Below are 19,926 nucleotides of genomic sequence, written 5' to 3'. Positions count from 1 at the left end.
ATATATATGAAATGTTTTAAAGACGGGTAGGGGTTATTTACTGAAGTGGAAATTTAAAATGAATTTAAACCTTAAGGCCAAAATAGCTAAATTGAAAATGTAGTTAAATTGGAGAATGTTTCCAATTTGGCTATTATGGAATAAACCTAAAAAAATTTTACTTTTATTTCACTTTGAATTTCCAACAATTCACAATATAATATTATAGAGAATATCTTGATCATAGGGATCATTTCTTGGTCATAAAATTAATTTTGTTAACCTGACCCACACATTTAAATTAATTGATTAGTATTGTTTATTGAATACAATTATTCTCAATGGTTAAATAAATACATAAAATGTTTGTACATTAATAATAAAATACATTCAGTATTTCATAAGGAATCATTTTATTGTGATATTTTTTATTAGCAATATCACAGGTGGGTGAATTGAAAGCTAAATATCATTATTCATGCTTAATTAAATAAGATCTGATTACAGCTAAGCTATTTTGGCCTGAATTTTGTAATGCATTTATCATTTCACCAAACGTCACTGTTTACAAAAATAATTAAGGGACTTTGTTCACTTAATATGGAACCGTGCCAAATTAAAAGCTATATTGAACAATTTAGATTAAACTAGCACAGCTTTGATTATAGACAAATAAGATCTCCAGACCAGCTATTTTAGAATTCTATTGTTTTCAATATGATTGTGATAAAGAACAAAAAATAATAAACAAGTGGTATCTATACTTGGCCCTGAAAAAAAACATATATCTTAAGAGAATTATAAAAATGTATCTCAAAAACATCTGAAGATCGAGCAGTAGATGGACACTTGGCATTAAATAACAGTTCCTAACATTTTGAAATCAATTTAAATTGTTAAAATATGTACCATTCTCATTGTAAAAGCCCAAGTATAAAACACATTGAGCCATCCATTTACTTTATACATCTATTAGTTCACTATGTTTTCAGAAAAATCTTACAGGTTATATGATGACCTTTGCACCCCACAAATTCATGAAATATATCGTAAAATATGTTTAGCTCTTTCAGAGCCCTTTGTCAAGTGATATGGAGTTCTCATCAGTACCAAGCTTAATCTAATAAACTAATCTTCCAAAATAATATTTCGTTAACAATAGTTAAATAAATCATAGTAGGTTAAAACAATGATACAAAAATGATATTGCTAGTTTATAAAATGTAAACTCACAGTTACATAAAGTACTAAATGTCATAGCTAGCCCTAGGGTATCTTCTAATTTCTTCTCTTTTTGGTATGTTTATTGTTTTCTTTTGCTTCATGCCATTACATATCTTTTTTAGGATGTTTAACCTTATGTGAGAAGTTGGTAAATCTTTTCCTTAAATTGCTTATATTCCACTTATCTTATTGATAGATTGTTGGCATTGTATATTTTGTGTGTATTTAAATATAATTTATGTTAGCATGCATTTTAATAAATATTGATCTTTTATTAAGTGTCCTACTCTTTGTTTCTATGTACTAATAATCACAACCTAACCACTGTGAGTAATGATGTGGATTTAGATCAAAATAATAGGTAGAGCAATAATATGGTTATGGTTACCTTCAGCTTCAGTTACATCTGGATGAATTTGTGGTGTCACCGCTACCACATTTTCTGCTGTAACGATTTCAACTATAGGTTCATCAGTCACATCAACATCTGAAACGGATGTATATAATTCTGTTTCCTGGTGTGCATATTCAGGTTTCTTTGACGCAAATACTAATTCAGACTCTGGTTTTGAAGTGCTAATGATGATATCAGGTACAGATGTTTCACCTGACAAATCCTCTACAGAAACTGTGAAATGTCCTGAGATGTCAGTGCTGCTTTCTGTGCTACCTTCAAGAGATGTTTCAGGGACCCCACTGGTTAGAGGAATTCCAGATGGTTCTCCACTAGTCTCATGAACAACAGATACATCCCCGCTAATTTCACCAGATGCTGATGTTTCTATTACATATGGAAAGGTAACTCCACCTAACTCTTGTGAAACTGTTGGTTTTGTCACAGCTTCAACTAAGCTATCTGTTATTAATGTGATATCAGGAAATCCAGAAGTATCAGTGCTTGAAACGTCACCACTAAATTCCTGCTTTCCAGATTCCAGTCCACTTAAATCAATATATCCAGATGTTTCTGCTGATGCTTCTCCCGAAGAAATTCCACTAAACTCAAATACACCAGAAGGACCCTCTCCTGCCTCCTGCGTATCAGTTGTTGTTTTGAAAATTTCTTCAAATGTGATATTTATCTGAGTTATGGGAGGGAAACCAGATGGAAATCCACTTAAATCATCAATTCCAGATGGCAGGCCACTTACATATTCAGTTCCAGATATTTCACCACTTGAAAACCCACTAATATCTACTTCACCACTAGGTATTGCTCCTGAAGCAAAACCACTAATATCAACAACACCTGAATATTCCCCACTAACACTAGAAATTCCAGAAATATCTCCAGACAGACTTTCATCCCCTGAAAAAAGACCACTTACTTCTACAGATCCTTTTCCTTCTTCTTCCTTATCTTTTGGTTGGATAAGTTGTTGTAAACTTTCATCTATGAGTGTCACACCAGAAATGTCTCCACTTTGGTCAAATATTCCAGAGGTTAAGCCACTTATATCAAGTGTTCCAGATGCCTGCCCACTTACATGAATATCTCCAGATGACTCTCCACTAATATCAGCAAATCCAGAATATGCTCCACTTATATCAGTTAGTCCTGATGATTCACCACTTATGCCAGATAAATCACCACTAATGTCTAATATTCCAGACAGCTCTCCACTTAGTCCTGAAAAATCTCCACTGACAATCCCAGATACTTCCTCACCACTAATGCCAATTATTCCAGATTGTTCTCCACTAACATCAATTGCACCAGAAATCTCCCCACTAAAATCAGGCACCCCTGATAAATCTGCACTACCCTCTATGAATGCAGATGTAACCCCACTAACATCAAAACCAGAAAGTTCTCCACTGATGTCACCAAATCCTGAAATGTCACCACTTATATCTAATCCAGAGGGCAGACCACTAACATCTAATCCAGAAGCTTCACCACTGATATCTAATCCACTGAGATCTATTCCACTCAAATCACCTGATGGAATCCCAGACATATCACCAGAAGCACTAAATTCAGTTGAGCCTTTTCCTTCTGCTTCAGTTTCTGGTGTTTTGGTAACACCTTCAATCCAAGTTGTATCCACGTGAGTGATTGTTGGGAAAGCAGAAGAAAGTCCACTAATATCTTCAATACCAGATGAAAGACCACTTCCAAACTCAATTCCAGAAAACAATCCACTTATGTCTATTGGTGCGGAAGAAAGACCGCTAATATCTAAAACTCCAGAAACTGTTCCTGATAAATCTTCCTCCCCAGAAGGCAAACCAGAGATAAGTCCACTTTCTTCACCTGATGGAAGCTCACCAGAAATCTCTCCTGATGGAAGGCCACTCACGCCAGACTCTCCAGAAATATCAAAGCCAGATGGAAAACCACTTTCTTCTATTCCTGATACTTCTCCACTTATTTCAGGAAAACCTGATGGTAACCCACTCTCTTCTGCTCCTGATGGTTCTCCACTTATCCCTGAAACATCTCCACTTGACTCTCCTGAAATTTCTCCAGAAGGTTCTCCACTAACACCGCTGACTACCACTGATGCTTCTCCACTTGTCTCTTCAGTAACTGGGCTTACAGGAGGAATTGCTGAGGGGCTCACTTATGATGAAGGAAAAAAAATAGAAAACAATAAAAGCATTGTTAATTAAAGTAACAAATCATTTCAGGACAACAGCTATACAACAGTCTAAGGAGCACAACATTTATAAAAAGGCTGTCACAATCTGTCTTCCCAATTGCTCAGTGAAAAAAAAAAATGTTGATCTAACTAATAAACATCAAGGGAAATTGAAGTCTCATACCAACTACAATATCTGATGAGCTATAAAAGTTGTTGGAGCAATTACAACATTTCAATGCTTTTCAAGCGCACTTGTAACACAATTGGACAATTAAAAACTTAAAACCCATCTCTTTAGGAAAGCTTATGGCCTCCAAGTATAACCTCTACCTCACATACATGTCTCTTGCTCTCTCCTAAAGGTCAGCCCACTTGACTGCAAATTCCTGTCCAAATGTGTTCTACACCCCACCTCCTATAGAATGTAAGCTTGATTGTGCAGGGTCCTCAATTACATTTCCAGCCACTACCACACTGTGATGTGCTATCCTACACAGCACAGCCAAGCTAAAAATACAAACAAATGAAATAGCACAGTGCTTATCTTATATACACTGTGAAGTTAATACAATCATTTTCATAAAATACCTCAGATAATAAAAACTCATTTTGGGTAGAAAAACTCGAAAATTTGGGTTTATACCTTTAAAAAAGTAAAAATAATTGGGAGCGGCAGCACACCAAGCCAGCTCCGGCTATACACCGCTCAAAACCCCGATTAAACAGGCTGAAAATATGCCGGCAACCGGGACTGCGTGGAGCTGAGAAACGAGGGCTTCCCGGTGGACCGGTGGCCGGGAGGACGCGCCGGCACCAAGCGTGAGACCGGAAACGGGTGAGGCATGACAGAGCTGGAGCTCCAGGGGGGCTCCGCTGGAACTGGGGAGGTGCAGGAGACGGGTGCCATGCGGTCTTACCGGGGGGGGAGGGGACCGCTAGACTGCCAACGTCTCCGAGTGCCCACAGCTCGGTGGGGCTCTACGCTGACGCGGCCTGCTTTGTGGGGGGAAAGGGGGATCCACCAGACTGGGGGAGACACGGAGGCACACAACAAACCAGCCACACATATAATAACCCTGCATAACCTTGTTCAAGAGTGACACCCGAGGGAGACCCGTAGTGCGGACAACCAGAGATTACAGACTCCACGCCGCACAGCCCCCCTACGCCGGGTATCCTATTGCCCCCCCAGCAAAGTGACTCAAGACTGGCTTTTACCGCCATATGCCTCTGATGCACTTTTCTTTTCACTTTGACGATCTTAAGCCCAGCATTTCCAAGTGTATTGTTTGCTCTATGGGCGACTAATGTGGATGAGAGGACGCATAACCCTTTCTACTGTTTCGCTTAAAAACGCACACATTATGCTTCTGGCACGACCACCCACACGGTATCATCAGAACGCAAGCCTCTGCCAGATGTGGGAACCGGCACCATATACATCAGACCCTGGAACCCGTGGAACACCACAGCCTCAAGACCAACACGACATAAGGCATATATGACTTTCTTGTATTATACAAAAAGCTGGCTGCCTAGCTTAGGAGAATCACTTGTAGTTGTAAAAGCTATATACTGCCTAACTTAACTCTTTGCGTGATACTATGCACAATGTGAATTTTCTGCCACGTTAGTCAGCTCAAGAAGAGCTTAATAACTAGCACGCAAAACTTTATCATCAACAGTTAGCAAATACATGATATGAAAGGAAATGTTATATTCAACAAGATAAAATATGCATACCTATTTAACGCAGCTTCTGGTATATAACTCTGTCTGTATACATGTAGGCTTCATTACAGCTTAGATATATCTCTCTGTTCATTCCAGATAATCCGACAGAAATAACACTTAGTGAGTTCTCCTAGTTATGGAAAGCCTGTATCTAAAGTCTTGAAACGTTTGCCTCACATGACTCTCATATTTTAAAACTATGCTGACAGCCTGTCTTCTTTAAATCTTAGCATGTTACCTTTACTAATATAATCGGTGTAAATCTACTTAACCAAGCTTGTCTAAAATATAAAACTGTGCCTGTTACTTCTATGCCCCGCATGTTAAGCGAGGAATTGCCTGAGGATTGCTTTCGGGGTACCTCAGTACTACATGTACCACTCTTATGCACTGAAAAAATAAAGAATTTAAAAAAAAAAAGTAAAAATAATTCAAAATAGTGTAAAAACATAAATAACTAATCTCTATAACATAGTGACAATCGAACACCCGAATAATCCAGAGCTCTGGTATAAAAAGCTCTTGGGTCCATATAGGCGACCCTTCCCTTTTTGATGTAAGTACGTATATAAAAAGTATGGCAGTTCTTCTCAATATTCCTATAGTTGATCAGTTGATCTCAAAGAAGCATTTTATATGTTTATATGTTATATGTTTATAAGGAAGAGTCACCTATACAGACCCAAGAGCTTTATATACCAGAGCTACATTTTTAGCTCTGGATTATGTGAGTATTCTATTGTCACTATTTTATAGATATTGGCTATTTATGTTTTTACATTATTTTGTATTCTTTTTATATTCGTAAAGTTATACACCCCAATTTTAAACAAAGTATTTCTACCAAAAAAGTTTCTATAATCTGTAGTATTTTATGAAAATAATTGTATCGCATTCACCATGTTCCAATATTTACAGATGCCTAATGCTTTTACTGTGTGGTGACATATATATTAATGAAACCCCTTCTAACTAACTGATTATATTGACAAGAATGTAATTCCTTTATAACATTATATGATATGATCAAGAAATATGTATTTTTCTTATGCATAGGAAAATATATTATACTGCAGTCATCTCTGCTTTCATTGAAGTCTATTGTAATGCATATGTTCTAGTCTTATAATGTCATCCTCTGCAGTTTGTAATGAAACCAGCAAGCATGTATAAATAAATGAATACTCTAAATATCTTGCAATTGGTTTTATACCTGTTAGTAATGTGTCAATAGTTGGCGTAGCTGTGACATTTGTCAACCAAAAGTCTGTCTGATTCTCAAAGTCAGTGGCAATCTCCATTTCCACAGTTGTTTCTTCTCCAGAAGGTTGCCCCTCTAAACCAGGAAGTACCTGAGAAGCAATAATTTCTTCCTCAATTTCTGGAACATCCAGGAATGGAAGAGCTGTAAAGGAAGGGAAGGTATGACACTCCATTTAATTAAACACCATCACATCGTATTTGTCCTCATTATTATTATCCATAAACTTAAATCCCTTATCATGTGTTAGTTCTGTAACGTTTTGTAAATATTCAAGCATGTGTTATCTTTGTAAGAAACATTGCACTCCAATTTCACTTTTTTGTGTTTATAAGGTATGTCATTTCATTTAACAGAAAGATCTTACCTCATGTAAAACCGCCCACCAGCCACATCTGATGGCCTGACCCCGACCCCCAGACCCACCTAACTGGGACCTTCTGTCTCTGCCTAAGATGCACTCCATGCCCGGTTTATATGAAGCTCAATGCTTACCCCAAAAACCTGATGTAGCACCACATCCCCAAAAAACTCTTAACTAGAGGAACCCCTCCTTCTTCTCTTCCTCTTACTTCTTTCTTCTTCTTGCTGTCTGCATTTACTTTTGTCTTTCCTTTTATAATACGTTAGAAGCATACAAGAGTGGGTGGAGAATATTTCCCAATTCAAAGCAAATTAGATTCCTGGGAATTTTCAAAATCTCCCTAACATGACCCACTACGTAGGGTCTAGTTGTTCAAGAGGGGTACAAAACACCGGACCTAAGCAGGTTACAGACTATATTTACTCTTTACTACTGTTTTTTTTTTGTATTTGTATAATCTTCAAAATGTTGCTGATGGCTACAGAACCAACCATTTAATACATTTTGATATTTTGCTCCACTTCATTTCCGACATGGTACCGTTGTATTGTTATGGTAATATACATATATGTTTGGAATTGAGTGTTGCACCACTCAGGCTCTTCCATGTATTGGTCTGCCCTAGTTTGTATTTGCCTATCTGAGATGTACTGTCTGCCACTACAAAAATAAAGAATTTAAAATAAAATTTAAAATAGATCCTACCTCTAAAACAATAAGCATGGTGTTTTGATGAGGGATCGGGAAACCCGGTTTGATTAGAATGGACATAAATTGTTCTCACTCCAGGGCTATCTCCTCCACAAGCTCGTCGAGGTGTTACAATGGGGTAACGGATGCTCCCATCAGCTAGCCAGCCTGCTCTGCACTTATCAAATCCAGTTTTCCAAGCAGCGTGAAGCTGACCAGTTGAGGCCAATGTGGCATTCTTACTCTCACAAAAATCTTGTGCTTCTTGGAATGTAAATTGATCTGGCTTGGTTGCAAAAAACACCTCTCCTACGAGGAAAGAAATAGAGATAAACACATTATATGTCCTCTGTGTGTGAAAGCATGTAATATAAAACCACAAAAATTGCAATTGTTTTAACCCCTTAAGGACACATGACATGTGTGACATGTCACGATTCCCTTTTATTCCAGAAGTTTGGTCCTTAAGGGGTTAAAAGTGTCTTATTCTGTGCCAACATAATATATCCTACGTATTTCTAAATATATTACTTAATTTTACTTATTTAACTTGTCTCTGCTAATGCAAAATTATTAGAATACAGTGGGCAAATTTACGTTTTGAATTAAGATTTTGTTTTGATCGCATGGGCGGTCCTTATCATTAAGAGAGATCATTCCTTGTTCTCAAATCTTTGAATAGATTTTCAATGAAGCATTTTCACTCATTGCTCTGAAAACAATTTACATTTCTTTGCTGATCATATTCTATGATATCTGACAATATGATACTGATGTGTTCGGATTTGTATTGTCTTCAGTTCTTCTGTATTGGGTATATGAGTCAAGAAGAACACACTTTAGCTGTTTAATGAACAGACAAGAATAATCCAGCCCTAAGTAGATGGATTAATACATATCAGAAATCTCTATTTATTGTACATTGAAACACATTTCCAAACTAAAGTTATACAGGAAATATCCATGCAATACATCAATTAACAGTAAAAATCCTTAAAAGCAATGTTACATACATGGGGGTGATGCAGTGTATTGAAATCTTTCTGCCCAGCAGGAACATTTACGCTGTTAGATAGGTTTGATCAATGCAACATCCATTATTATACAGTAGGTGGATCCGTACTGGTGTCCAAATGTAACTCTCCAGCTATTGTTGGGCTCATAATTATATGCAAGATGCTGATCATAGTCCAAAGTCTGAAACCTACTAAACGCCCAGGATCAAATACCCATATTGTGCAATAGCTGGCTAGTTTTTAAATTTTTCTTCATAGTAGATATATGTAAATTGAAATTTGTTTTTTATAATTTATTGCTGTATATACTGCATAGTGCAGTGTGTTTATGTTTACTAGCTATCTATTTGGATTTCATAATCATATTAAAGATTGCTGCACTTGACCAGGACCACCTGGAGTCTCTCATTGTGGTCTATAGAGTTTTCTAAAATGATATAAATTCCCATTCAGCAAGGATTTATGGGGTATGTAATATAGAACACAGTTATAGTTCCATTCAGCACATAGTAAAAGTGAAACTGCTTTATAAACTGCGAGCAGCCAAATCACATGTGCTTACATTTATTAACAGACTGGTTTGTGTATTTGTAAACTGGTCTCTGTACAAAAATAGTTGTGTATACATAAAAACGCTGCTCCAGGCTTTTTGCAGACTACTACACTTCTAAACCACTCTTAGTAGGGAGACAAGGTGTAACACTGCTTCTGCACTGTAACTTTGGCCACAAAGTTGTTATGGTGTCTCTTTTTAAGCTGTGTATAGTACAACTGTATTTAGAAAACATAGAAACATGTCAGGTACTTCTGCAGTAAAACCTTTACACTAAAGCTGTTTCTTTCATTTGATGAAATGTGCAAGTTGAATATACATTGTGGTGGTGATTCAATGCTAGGAACTGAAATGTTTTAATGTAAACAACATCTGTAAATACTGTCTAGATTTGTTAAACACATTTAATTACACATAATAAATCTGTGTACAAAGTAAGCAATGTTTCTTCCATCAACAAAGTAATTAAAAGACTCAATAACCATTTCTTAATACGGGCTATTAGCAAGAAATATACGGTACTCTTTTCTCCTTAATAGTCTGTGAACATATACTTGGATATACACCGATCAGACACAAGATTTAAGACAACTGCCTAATATAGTGTAGGTCACTCTCATGCTGCCGAAACAGATCTGATGTGTCGAGGCATGGACTCCACAATACCTCTGAATGTGTCCTGTGGTTTCTGGCACCAAAACATTAGCAGCAGATTCATGGCCTCCATGGATTTGATTTATTTTTTCAGCACAACCCACAGATTCAGGGTGCTGGAAGGAGCCATTACCATCAGGGAACACCATTGTCATTAAGGGGTGTACATAGTCTGCAACATTCTCTAGGTAGGTGGTATGTGTCAAACCAACATCCACATGAATACCAGGAACCAAGGTTTCCCAGAAGAACATTGCCCAGGACATAATACTACCTCTACCGGCATGCTTTCTTCCCATAGTGCATCCTGCTGCCATCTCTTCCCCAGATAAATGATGTGCATGCACAGGTCATCCACCTGATCTACAAGAAAACGTAATTCATCAGACCAAGCAAACTTCTTCCACTGCTTCATGGCCCTGTTCTGACGCTGATGTCCACATCAAAGGCACTTATGGTGGTGGGCAAGGGTCATCAACAGCACTCTGACCAGTCTGAGGCTACACAGCCCCATATGAAGCAAACTAAGTTGCACTGTGTGTTCTAACACCAGTAGAGGAACTACCACGGTTGCAGGGGTCGCAACTGCGACCGGCCCGCCACTCTATGGGAGGGGGTGGTTAGACGTATGGAGGGGTGGCGATGGGTTGACACATTGGGGGGCAGTTTTTGCACCGGAACCCGTTAGTTTCTAGTTACGCCTCTATCTAACACCTTTCTATCATAGCCAAAATGAAGTTTTCAGCAATTTCTTCCGTGTAGGACCAGGCAGGCTAGCCTTAATTCCTCTTGTAAATCATTGAACGTTGGATGCCCCTGACTCTGGTTCACCATTTGTCCTTCCTTGCACCACTTTTGGTAGGTTCTAACCACTGCATGCCTGGAACACCCCACAAGACTTGCCGTTTGGACTGCACGACTGGAACACCCCACAAGACTTGCCGTTTGGACTGCATGCCTGGAACACCCCACAAAACCTGCCGCTCTGACCCTATGCTTACCAATTTTTCCTGTGGCTAACACTTGAAATTCAAGTACTGACTGTTTACTTGATGTGTAATTTGTCCCACCCCTTGACAGGTGCCATTGTAACAATTTAATTCATGTTATTTACTTTACTTGTCAATGTTTTAATTTTGTGGCTGATAAGTGTATAGCTTATTTATTAATATATTTTTTCTGCAAGCGCCTCACATGTGGGTACTATTTAATTATTTATTTATTTAATTTTTAAACACATTATTAGTTCAAGATTTCTGGATGCATCTACAGAGTCACAAAAAACTACTCACTAATCAGTGCCTCCAGTTTTGGGCCAAAGGGTTAAAAGAACACTTCAAGCACCATAGCAACTACATTATACTGTTGTGGTTATGGTGCCAGGACTGTCCCAGTGCCCTCCAATTTACCGAGTTAAAACATTTAATAATGGTTTGGCTTCTTTCTTAAGGTCAACTGTATGCCACTCCCTGCCCACTCTCAACCTTAATAAGAGCTCGAAGCTCCTAGTAAGAGAGTGTCAGCTAATCTCTCTCAGTCAATGAGCTAAGCCATGCACAACCAGGCTTAACTTAGATAGAGAGCTTCCAGGTGAGAAGACGTTGTAGTGGAGGTAGGGAGTGACCCCCAGAGGACCCCAAGTAAGAAGTCAATCATTACTAAACGGTAAGACTACCTACACTGGTGGGTGCAAGGGCACTCATGGCACCATAACCACTACCATTTACCTTCTGCACAAACCTCTGTCAGCACTCCTGTATATCCTTGTGTGCTCCTGAATGGTATGATACCATATCCCTGCATCTTACACATTGCAAACCACCAGCTGCTGAAAACCTACTGCAGATGGCAGGGCAATATGCCAGACTTTGTTGTTTGTAGAGGGGATACAAAAATACAGAGTAATAGAATCATGATAACGTGTAAGGTGCAGGGTGAAGGGTGGGTCTGTCATAATACCATCAACTATTTTATAGCAATTAAACAATGCTGCAGCAGCTCATCTCCCCACAGATCTCTCCTGTACAAAACTGAATGAGTACATGTGATTTTATTGCACTGGGCCCAGGTGCGAAACTGATCCATGGGGCCTCTCCCTCTAATTCCCCCAGACAGACCCACACACACACACATACATAAAGAAACACACACACACAGACACATACAGACACATACATACACACACACATGACTCATCCATACCAAGACACAGACATACAAACAGACAATCACACATACATACAGACAGACAGACACACACACACACACACACAAACATAGATACAAAGACATACATGCATACAGACAGACACAGACAGACAGACAGACAGACACACACATACAAAGACACATACATACAAACAGACAGACAAGACACACATGCATACAGACAAGACACACATACATACATACAAACAGACAGACACATACAGACAGACACATACACACATAAAGACAGATACACATACACAAGACACATACATACATAAAAATAGATAGGCACACATACATACATACATACATACATACAGATAGACACAGACACATACTTTCAGACAGACACACACACACAGACAGACACACACACATACAGACAGACAGACACACAAGACATACATACATACATACAAATAGGAGAAAACAAACCTGCCAAAGATGGGGTACTTTGGCATTGTGGCAGGCTTATGCAATGTATGATCATATAATGTAACTGAACCCCCATTATTTTTTGCCTAGATTAGGTGTTTTTAATAAAACTAACAAAATTGTTCACACACACAATATATACATACAAAGACACATACATACAAACAGACAGGCACACATACATACAAACAAACAAACACACACAATATTTTAGTCACCCTCCTGTTTCCTACCTTTTAAGTGCAGGAGGGTGACTTTCCCTGGGGTCCAGTGGTGGCTCAGGTTGATGGGAGTCAGAGTTCCCACTCTGACTCCCTCTGCTTCCTCCCACGTGGGCACTTCCTCCCAATGTGTGATGATCTCATCACAGGGGGCCCGGTCGCAGCTGTGACCCCTATATGTATGCCAGTGGGTGAACCCTACAAATCCACTAGTGATATACACGTAAGTATAAACTGTAGACTACCAAAGCAACATTGTGCTGGATAAAAAAAAAATACCTAAAAATACTCACTGCATGCTAGTATTAAAGATATACATTAGCAATGATAATAAGTATAAAGATAGTAGTAAACACATAACATTTTATGCAAGAGTATCCATAATTCCAATAATTTACTGTCTTTGTGTTTAATTGTTTGTTTTTGTTATGTTAGGCCACATACCTCGCAGTGCATCTATGTAACAATATACATCAAATTCTTCCTCTGGATTTACTACTCCATAATTCCGAACACCTGGGAATCCGTTCTTGTCCCCATTACAGTTTTCCCGAGGGTTGACTATTGGGTATCTAAAGAATAGTAAAGTAAATAGATATTTGGCCATGTCAGTTCAGTAAAAGGTAAATATAGACCTGTATTACATGGACACTCTGGGCACCAATATAACTAATGCATTTGATAGATTTAAGCTTTATTAATATGCTGTATTTTTTTCTTTTTTGCAGCTTAAATGGACTCATCAGGCAAACCACGATAACCGCCTGGACACAGCTCCCTGAAGCTCCTTAATGGAAAAATATCGTATGAATGTGGACAAACTCTACCAAATGCATTAAAGTAGTATTGGTAAATGGAGCCTTCATTTAGATAATTAATATTTGCAGACATGCTACTTGGGAGAAAATTAAGCAACTACATATAAAACAATGAAAAGTGATAGAAAAACGTATATAAATCTTCCGTTACTGTAACATGCAAATATCACGCATAAAAGGTAGGCAGAGGATATTCATATATTAACTCCTCTTCAGATAAACAGTTCTCAACCTCTCTCTCCATGAAAAAAAAATAATTGGGGTAAAAAAAATAAAATAAGAAAGGTTTATAAAAAGACAGCAGCCACACGGGATTAGAATTGGGTTTATAGAGATTCACTAATGTGTAGACTACCTGATTATTCATACACACTATAATCACATTTCAAGATGAATTGATACTGAAAAAATATATACTGTCACTCCTCATAGAGAATTTCTTACTAACCCATGTGACGTTTTCATTTCTTCTCCAATAAGTCTCCCGATAAAAAGATATCGCCATATGTTCTTTTATCAGAAAATTATATACAACAGATCTGTTAGGTGTTTTTAAACCTTGTAAGTTGACAGAACAGAACCTAACTATTCTCTCTAATGATTAATCCTTGCTGACACATTGGAAACAAAAACAGAAATGACCATACAAAGAGGAGGGATAGCCTCAACAATATTTAATATTTTTTTGTCTTAAAAGTGTTAGTGATGTACCAAAATGTTTCCTTCATATTATTCACTGAGTAGACAAGTCTTTAAACACCATTGTCTCGAAATGCCTGTAGCACTTTTTCTTTATATGTATATGAGTTGAAGTTTATGATGACATGCCTCTGGGCTTTTTCAGGGGCACTTTTTGCTTTATAAAGATGATGATATCTCTCTATTAGTACCTCATGATCCAAATCTTCAAACAAGGTCAAGAGATGATCTTTTAACATGTCCTTAGTTATTGTTTATGGGATATTTAAAAAACAAAAGTTGCACCTACTAGATCTATCCTCTATGTTCCTTAGCTTTACTTCAAACACATATTTAGAGACACATATTGAGAGTACAGATTGGACATTGTTTCTTCAATGCTCATCATTTTGTCCTTAACTCTTGTTTAATACCTTCTGAGGTATTAAGGAAATGCTTCCTTATATTATCCAGATGTGAGTTTAATCGGGATATTAAGAAACCCTGGTGCAGATTCCTCTCCATTACTTTGTTTCTGGAACTCATTACAATCATCCAGTTGTGTGAAAGCCAGTTCATCTGAATTTTTCCCCAGTTTTTCTTTTATAGATATACAAGTGAAAACCCCAGAGACTCAAAGCACTTGCTCTCATCTCTTCCAGCATGAGGATTCTATGTCCTCCATTTGGTTGTTTCTTTTTATGAAATTTTTTGACATCACAACAATGACTAAGAGGCATGGGATGTTTTTGTCATTTGGATATTTCTATAAGATCAAGTGAGCTTCTATTGCTATTTGAGAGTTGGTGATCTGGCATGAATCCCGATTGTTCTGGGGAGATTAGCGTAGGGAGCCATTTATGCAGTCGATTGGCTAAGAATCAAATAATTTAGTGTCTGCATAAGGCAGCGATATAGGCCTGGAGTTGGCACAAGTACTGGGCGGTTTTCCTAGTATGGGTATAGTAATGATGTGTGCAGCTAACATTTCTGCTTGTATTTTGCTTCTGTCTATAATTTTATTGAAAAGCAGTTAAGTGTGGGACTAGAGAGTTGGAAAACATGTTGGTAACCAGTGGTATAGGTTGGAAAAACCATCTGGTCCTGGCGCTTTGCATTTAGTTAGTCTTACCTCCTCTTCTGTGATTGGGGCATTTATGAGCTGGGCGTGGTCTAGTGAGATTACTGGTAGTGACATGTCTGTGAGGTAGGTGTCATTATCTATTTTGGATGGATTGTACATCTCAGTGTTGTCAGACAAGTTGTACAAGTTTGTGTAGAATTGAGCTAATTAATTCATTATGGTGACTGGGTTGGTCGCCTTAACACCATCTGAGGTCATAAGAAAAGGTATCCTGTTCTGCATATCTTTCATTTTGAGTTTAGCACTTAACATTTTTTTCTCCTCTTTTGCATTGAGTATAGTAAATTTGTTTTAGATTACGCATGGCTCAAGCAGTGTCTTGCAAGTATAGAGCTTTTAGTTGTAAACAAGTTTAGGATATGTGTTTAGATAGTTGCCCTGTGAGTTGATCCTTATTGATGGCTTCTAATTCTGATAGCAGATTTGTGAGTTTATTGTGTTATATCCATTTCCGTTTCTTGATGAAGCCTTATTGTATGATATGTCCTCTGGTGACAGCTTTGTGTTGTAGATATCAGCTGGAGTAGTTGAGTTGCAGTTGATAAAATAATGAAATGTGAGTAGAAATATAATCTTTGACTATCTTATCTGAAAGCAAAGTTTAATTCAGCCTCCATAAGCCTCTTCCCCGTGCTGGATAGCGGAAAATGTGAGCAATCTTGCATGGTCTGACCATGTGATGGACTGAATGTATGCATTGGTGAGAGAGTGCAGATTGAGTGAATCTGTTAAACATAAATCGATGAGTAAATATTTTTGATGATCTGCAGAAAATTATGTATAATCATGGTCAGCAGGGAGATGTTCCCTCCATGTATCATGTAGTCTGTATTTATGTATGAACTCTCTTAGTTTAGTGCTCATCAATGTTAGTAGAATATCATCCGCAAATCAATGAAACTGTCTGATTCCCAATGCAGGTTAGGATCCCTTTGATTTGAGGATCATTTAAATATTTTATATTAATGGTTCTAAGGCCAGTATAAAGATAAGTAGAGATAATGGGCACCCCTGCCTAGTTCCATTTGTGATAGAGAATAGATTGGAATGCAATAATTTTTGCCGAGTGTTGGGTGTAGAGTGCCAAGATTGATCTCAGAAAGAAGGGATAGAAACCAAATATGATAAGAACCTTTTGAGGTATAACCTGTTGATTCTATCAAATGCTTTCTCGGCACCAAGGGGCACTTAGAGTCTAGAGTCAAGCATGCGTCTAGTGATATTCAAGACTTGGTAACCTGGCTGGTGCTCTCCCCTTGAGATTGGTTGTTTATTATTATATACTGTTCCCTTATGCTGTAGCTCCCTATGCTACAACTCTATTACGGTTTGAATCAGGTTTTTATGTTACGTTTGCGTATTTATGCCACCAATAGAAGCACTACAATATTTACATTTTTGTTTTTGGGTATTATACTTTTAGCATGTTATAAAGTAATGAAAACTTGAGAAGGGTATTATGAGATGAAAAAAAATCATATTCTATTAAGCAAAATTCACACATACCTTCAAAGTAAAATTGCTAATCATGTAATTCAGTTCAAGAGAAAATCTTATTTAGATAGGTATATTTTGCTGGGAAAAAAATTCTGAAATGTACGCATTACTTGCATTATCTTGCATATTTTTCAAACAAACATACTGATCTCACCTGACAGTTTGGTCTGTTAACCATCCTGCATCACACTGATCAAATCCATCTTCAAAGGCTGCTTGTAACTGAGCCGGGGAGGCAATAACTGCATTGTTGTCTAAGCAGGACTGCCTGGCTTGGCTGAAATTGAGGGAATATCGACTGGACGCAGCTCGGTAATGGAACACAACACCTTTCCAAAATAATATTAGGGAAAAATAGGATCAGTAGCCCACTTGAACTCTAAATACTGTTTAATATGAAATAATAATATAATAAGAAGAATAAATAAATGATAAACTGTGTAATCTCAGCAATATAAAAATACTGCAGCAGTCATCTTTTTTGTAGTTGATCACAATAAACATATTTATGCACTTGAATTTGCACTGGTCTGTTTTGGAACTGTATTACCCATGATGCTTCACTTTGTATACATTGTTCAAGAGTTACCTTTTTTAAACAGAAACCAGTATCATTTTAGAATAAGCAAACCTTACCAGTTTTTGAAATGGGTTTTCCTGGTTCAACAGCCTCAACAGCAGCCGTAGCAGGAATTATTTCTTCCTCAACAAATGATGTAGTCAACTCTGGCCATTCTGAGGCTGTTACCTCTTCTGCTGTTCCTGTGGCTTCCAAAGTTGGTATCGCTGTGATATTTTCCAGCCACAGTTGGATACCATCATCAGTAACATTTTCAAATTCTCCATCAGTTGATACCACATCTGGAGTTGCTGTGAAATCCTCTTCAGAAGGTGTCAGTGTAAAATCGATTGGCTCCAGAGTGGCAATGCTACCAATGGCTTCCACTTCTGTTGCATTATGTGGAATGATTAGTTTCAAGTCTGCCTGTGTTACTGTCTGAATGGTGATGTTTTCGATGTCATCTGTGTGGAAGGTAAATTGATTCCATCAATCTTTTTTGCCTCACAATACGTATAAAAACAAAATTGTAGCATGACTATTAGAGGTGTTCTTAATTAAGGAATTCCATATTGGCAAATACATGATCTGATATATGGAGCCTTATATATAGAATTAAAACAAATAATTATAATAATAAAAATAACACATTTGTACATTTTGGATTACTTTTCCTTTCAAAGAGTTGTGGTCATAAGACATAATGGTGCTACACGGAAAATCTTTTTAGATAGTTTAGATAGTAAACTTGCTGTCGAGGTCATCAAAACATAGAGTATTTTTTGTTTCTGTTTGTTACATTGAATTTTCATACAGATTTTGTTATAATTTTTTATGAAATAATAATTGCACAGAATGTTTACAATCCAGCCAGCTGATATCCATTTCAATTCTACATAAAAGCAAGAAAAACTAATAAATATTGTATGAAGATCCTTTATCAGTCATACAATTAAGTCTCATATATAAAAACAATGACCAACCTTTGTAACAAATAGCATCATAACGAGACAGTGGGTCGGGATAACCAGTCTGGTTAGGGTGGAGGTAAACTGTTCTTACTCCAACTAGATTTCCACCACAGTTGGGACGTGCTATTGATATCGGGTACCTGACGCTGCGATCAGCCAGCCAGCCCGCACTGCACACATCCATGCCAGTTTGCCATGCCAGGTATAACTCTCCAGTGGTGGCCAACCGGGCACCAAGGTTTTGACATTGTTGTTCTGCTTCTTTAAAGGTGAACTTTTGAGGAGATGTTGCATAAAACACTTCACCTAAAAATTACAAAAAGCAACATTTTTAATCTGTAATCTGAGTATTCCGATAACATAGATATAACATAAATATTGATAGCTGTTTGCAATTTACAGATGTTTGCAATTAAATTTATACAGCTAAACTAATGCAGCAATTCCCAACTCAAAATAGGGGGTCAAGTGTAATCACCAGACATATTTCAATAAATATTAAATTATTAATATTACTGTGGAAGTCTGTTTCTCTGTACATAAAGTTATAAACTGAACCAACTTTAGAAGAAATATAATTCAATATTGATTGTTTGTACGGTTTATTTGGGGACTTTAAATTATTCCTTTATTTATTTGTAGTGTATTTATTTATGATTTATACTTTATTTTACATTTACCCGTCTTCTTTTGGTTCTAGGAATGCTTTTGTATTGTGCATTGTTATTATATTTCAGTCTGGTATGGCACATATTTTAGAAAATAATATTGTATTCAAATCATTAAAAGTACAACAAACCATGTTAAAAAAAATAATGTGTAAGGAATCTGCATTTAGAGTTACATTTAAAAGGTGGGGAAAACGCAAAAATTAGTAAAATTTACAAAGAGCGGTGTTAACTCTGGAGCCACTAACTTGGATAGACCCAATGGTGAGCTATGAACAAAAAACTGCAATAAAAGGACACTATAGTCATCAGTACAACTACAGCCTAATGTAGTTGTTCTTGTGAGTATAGCTTGTCCCTTTGTCCCTGCAGGCTTTTTAGTGTAAACAATGCATTTTCAGAGAAAAGGCAGTGTTTATATTCCTGCCTAGTATTGTAGACGGCCACTAGAGGTGCTTCCTGGGTCAATTATGCACAATGTGCAGCACTGATGTTCAGCATCTCCACGCTTTGATTGAGGCAATGCATCTCTATGAGGAGATGCTGATTGGTGCAGCGGGCATTTTACCATGCACGCATGATAGCCTCCTAATGCTTTCCTTTGGGAAAGCATTGGATTGGCTGAGATAATCAAGTTTGATAATCTTAGGCACGTGGGGAG

The 19,926-nt window shown here is 37.4% G+C and overlaps 1 protein-coding gene across 2 annotated transcripts in view; it reads right to left on the bottom strand.

The window, feature by feature from the left end:
• Nucleotides 1-19,926, bottom strand: part of ACAN (aggrecan) — a 100,411-nt gene that overhangs the window by 23,963 nt on the left and 56,522 nt on the right. For both annotated transcript variants that reach the window (XM_063448884.1, XM_063448885.1), the window contains exons 6-12: nt 18,610-18,903; nt 17,704-18,090; nt 17,222-17,396; nt 13,375-13,502; nt 7,856-8,149; nt 6,739-6,930; nt 1,592-3,769 (exon numbers count right to left, since the gene is read on the bottom strand). In XM_063448884.1, the coding sequence (XP_063304954.1) occupies nt 1,592-3,769; nt 6,739-6,930; nt 7,856-8,149; nt 13,375-13,502; nt 17,222-17,396; nt 17,704-18,090; nt 18,610-18,903 (3,648 nt within the window). The remainder of the gene's footprint in view (nt 1-1,591; nt 3,770-6,738; nt 6,931-7,855; nt 8,150-13,374; nt 13,503-17,221; nt 17,397-17,703; nt 18,091-18,609; nt 18,904-19,926) is intronic.

Source organism: Pelobates fuscus, chromosome 3 (assembly GCF_036172605.1).
Source record: "Pelobates fuscus isolate aPelFus1 chromosome 3, aPelFus1.pri, whole genome shotgun sequence".
NCBI lineage: Eukaryota > Metazoa > Chordata > Amphibia > Anura > Pelobatidae > Pelobates > Pelobates fuscus.
Note: the sequence above shows the minus strand (reverse complement) of the source record. Positions and strands in the feature narration are given on the sequence as shown.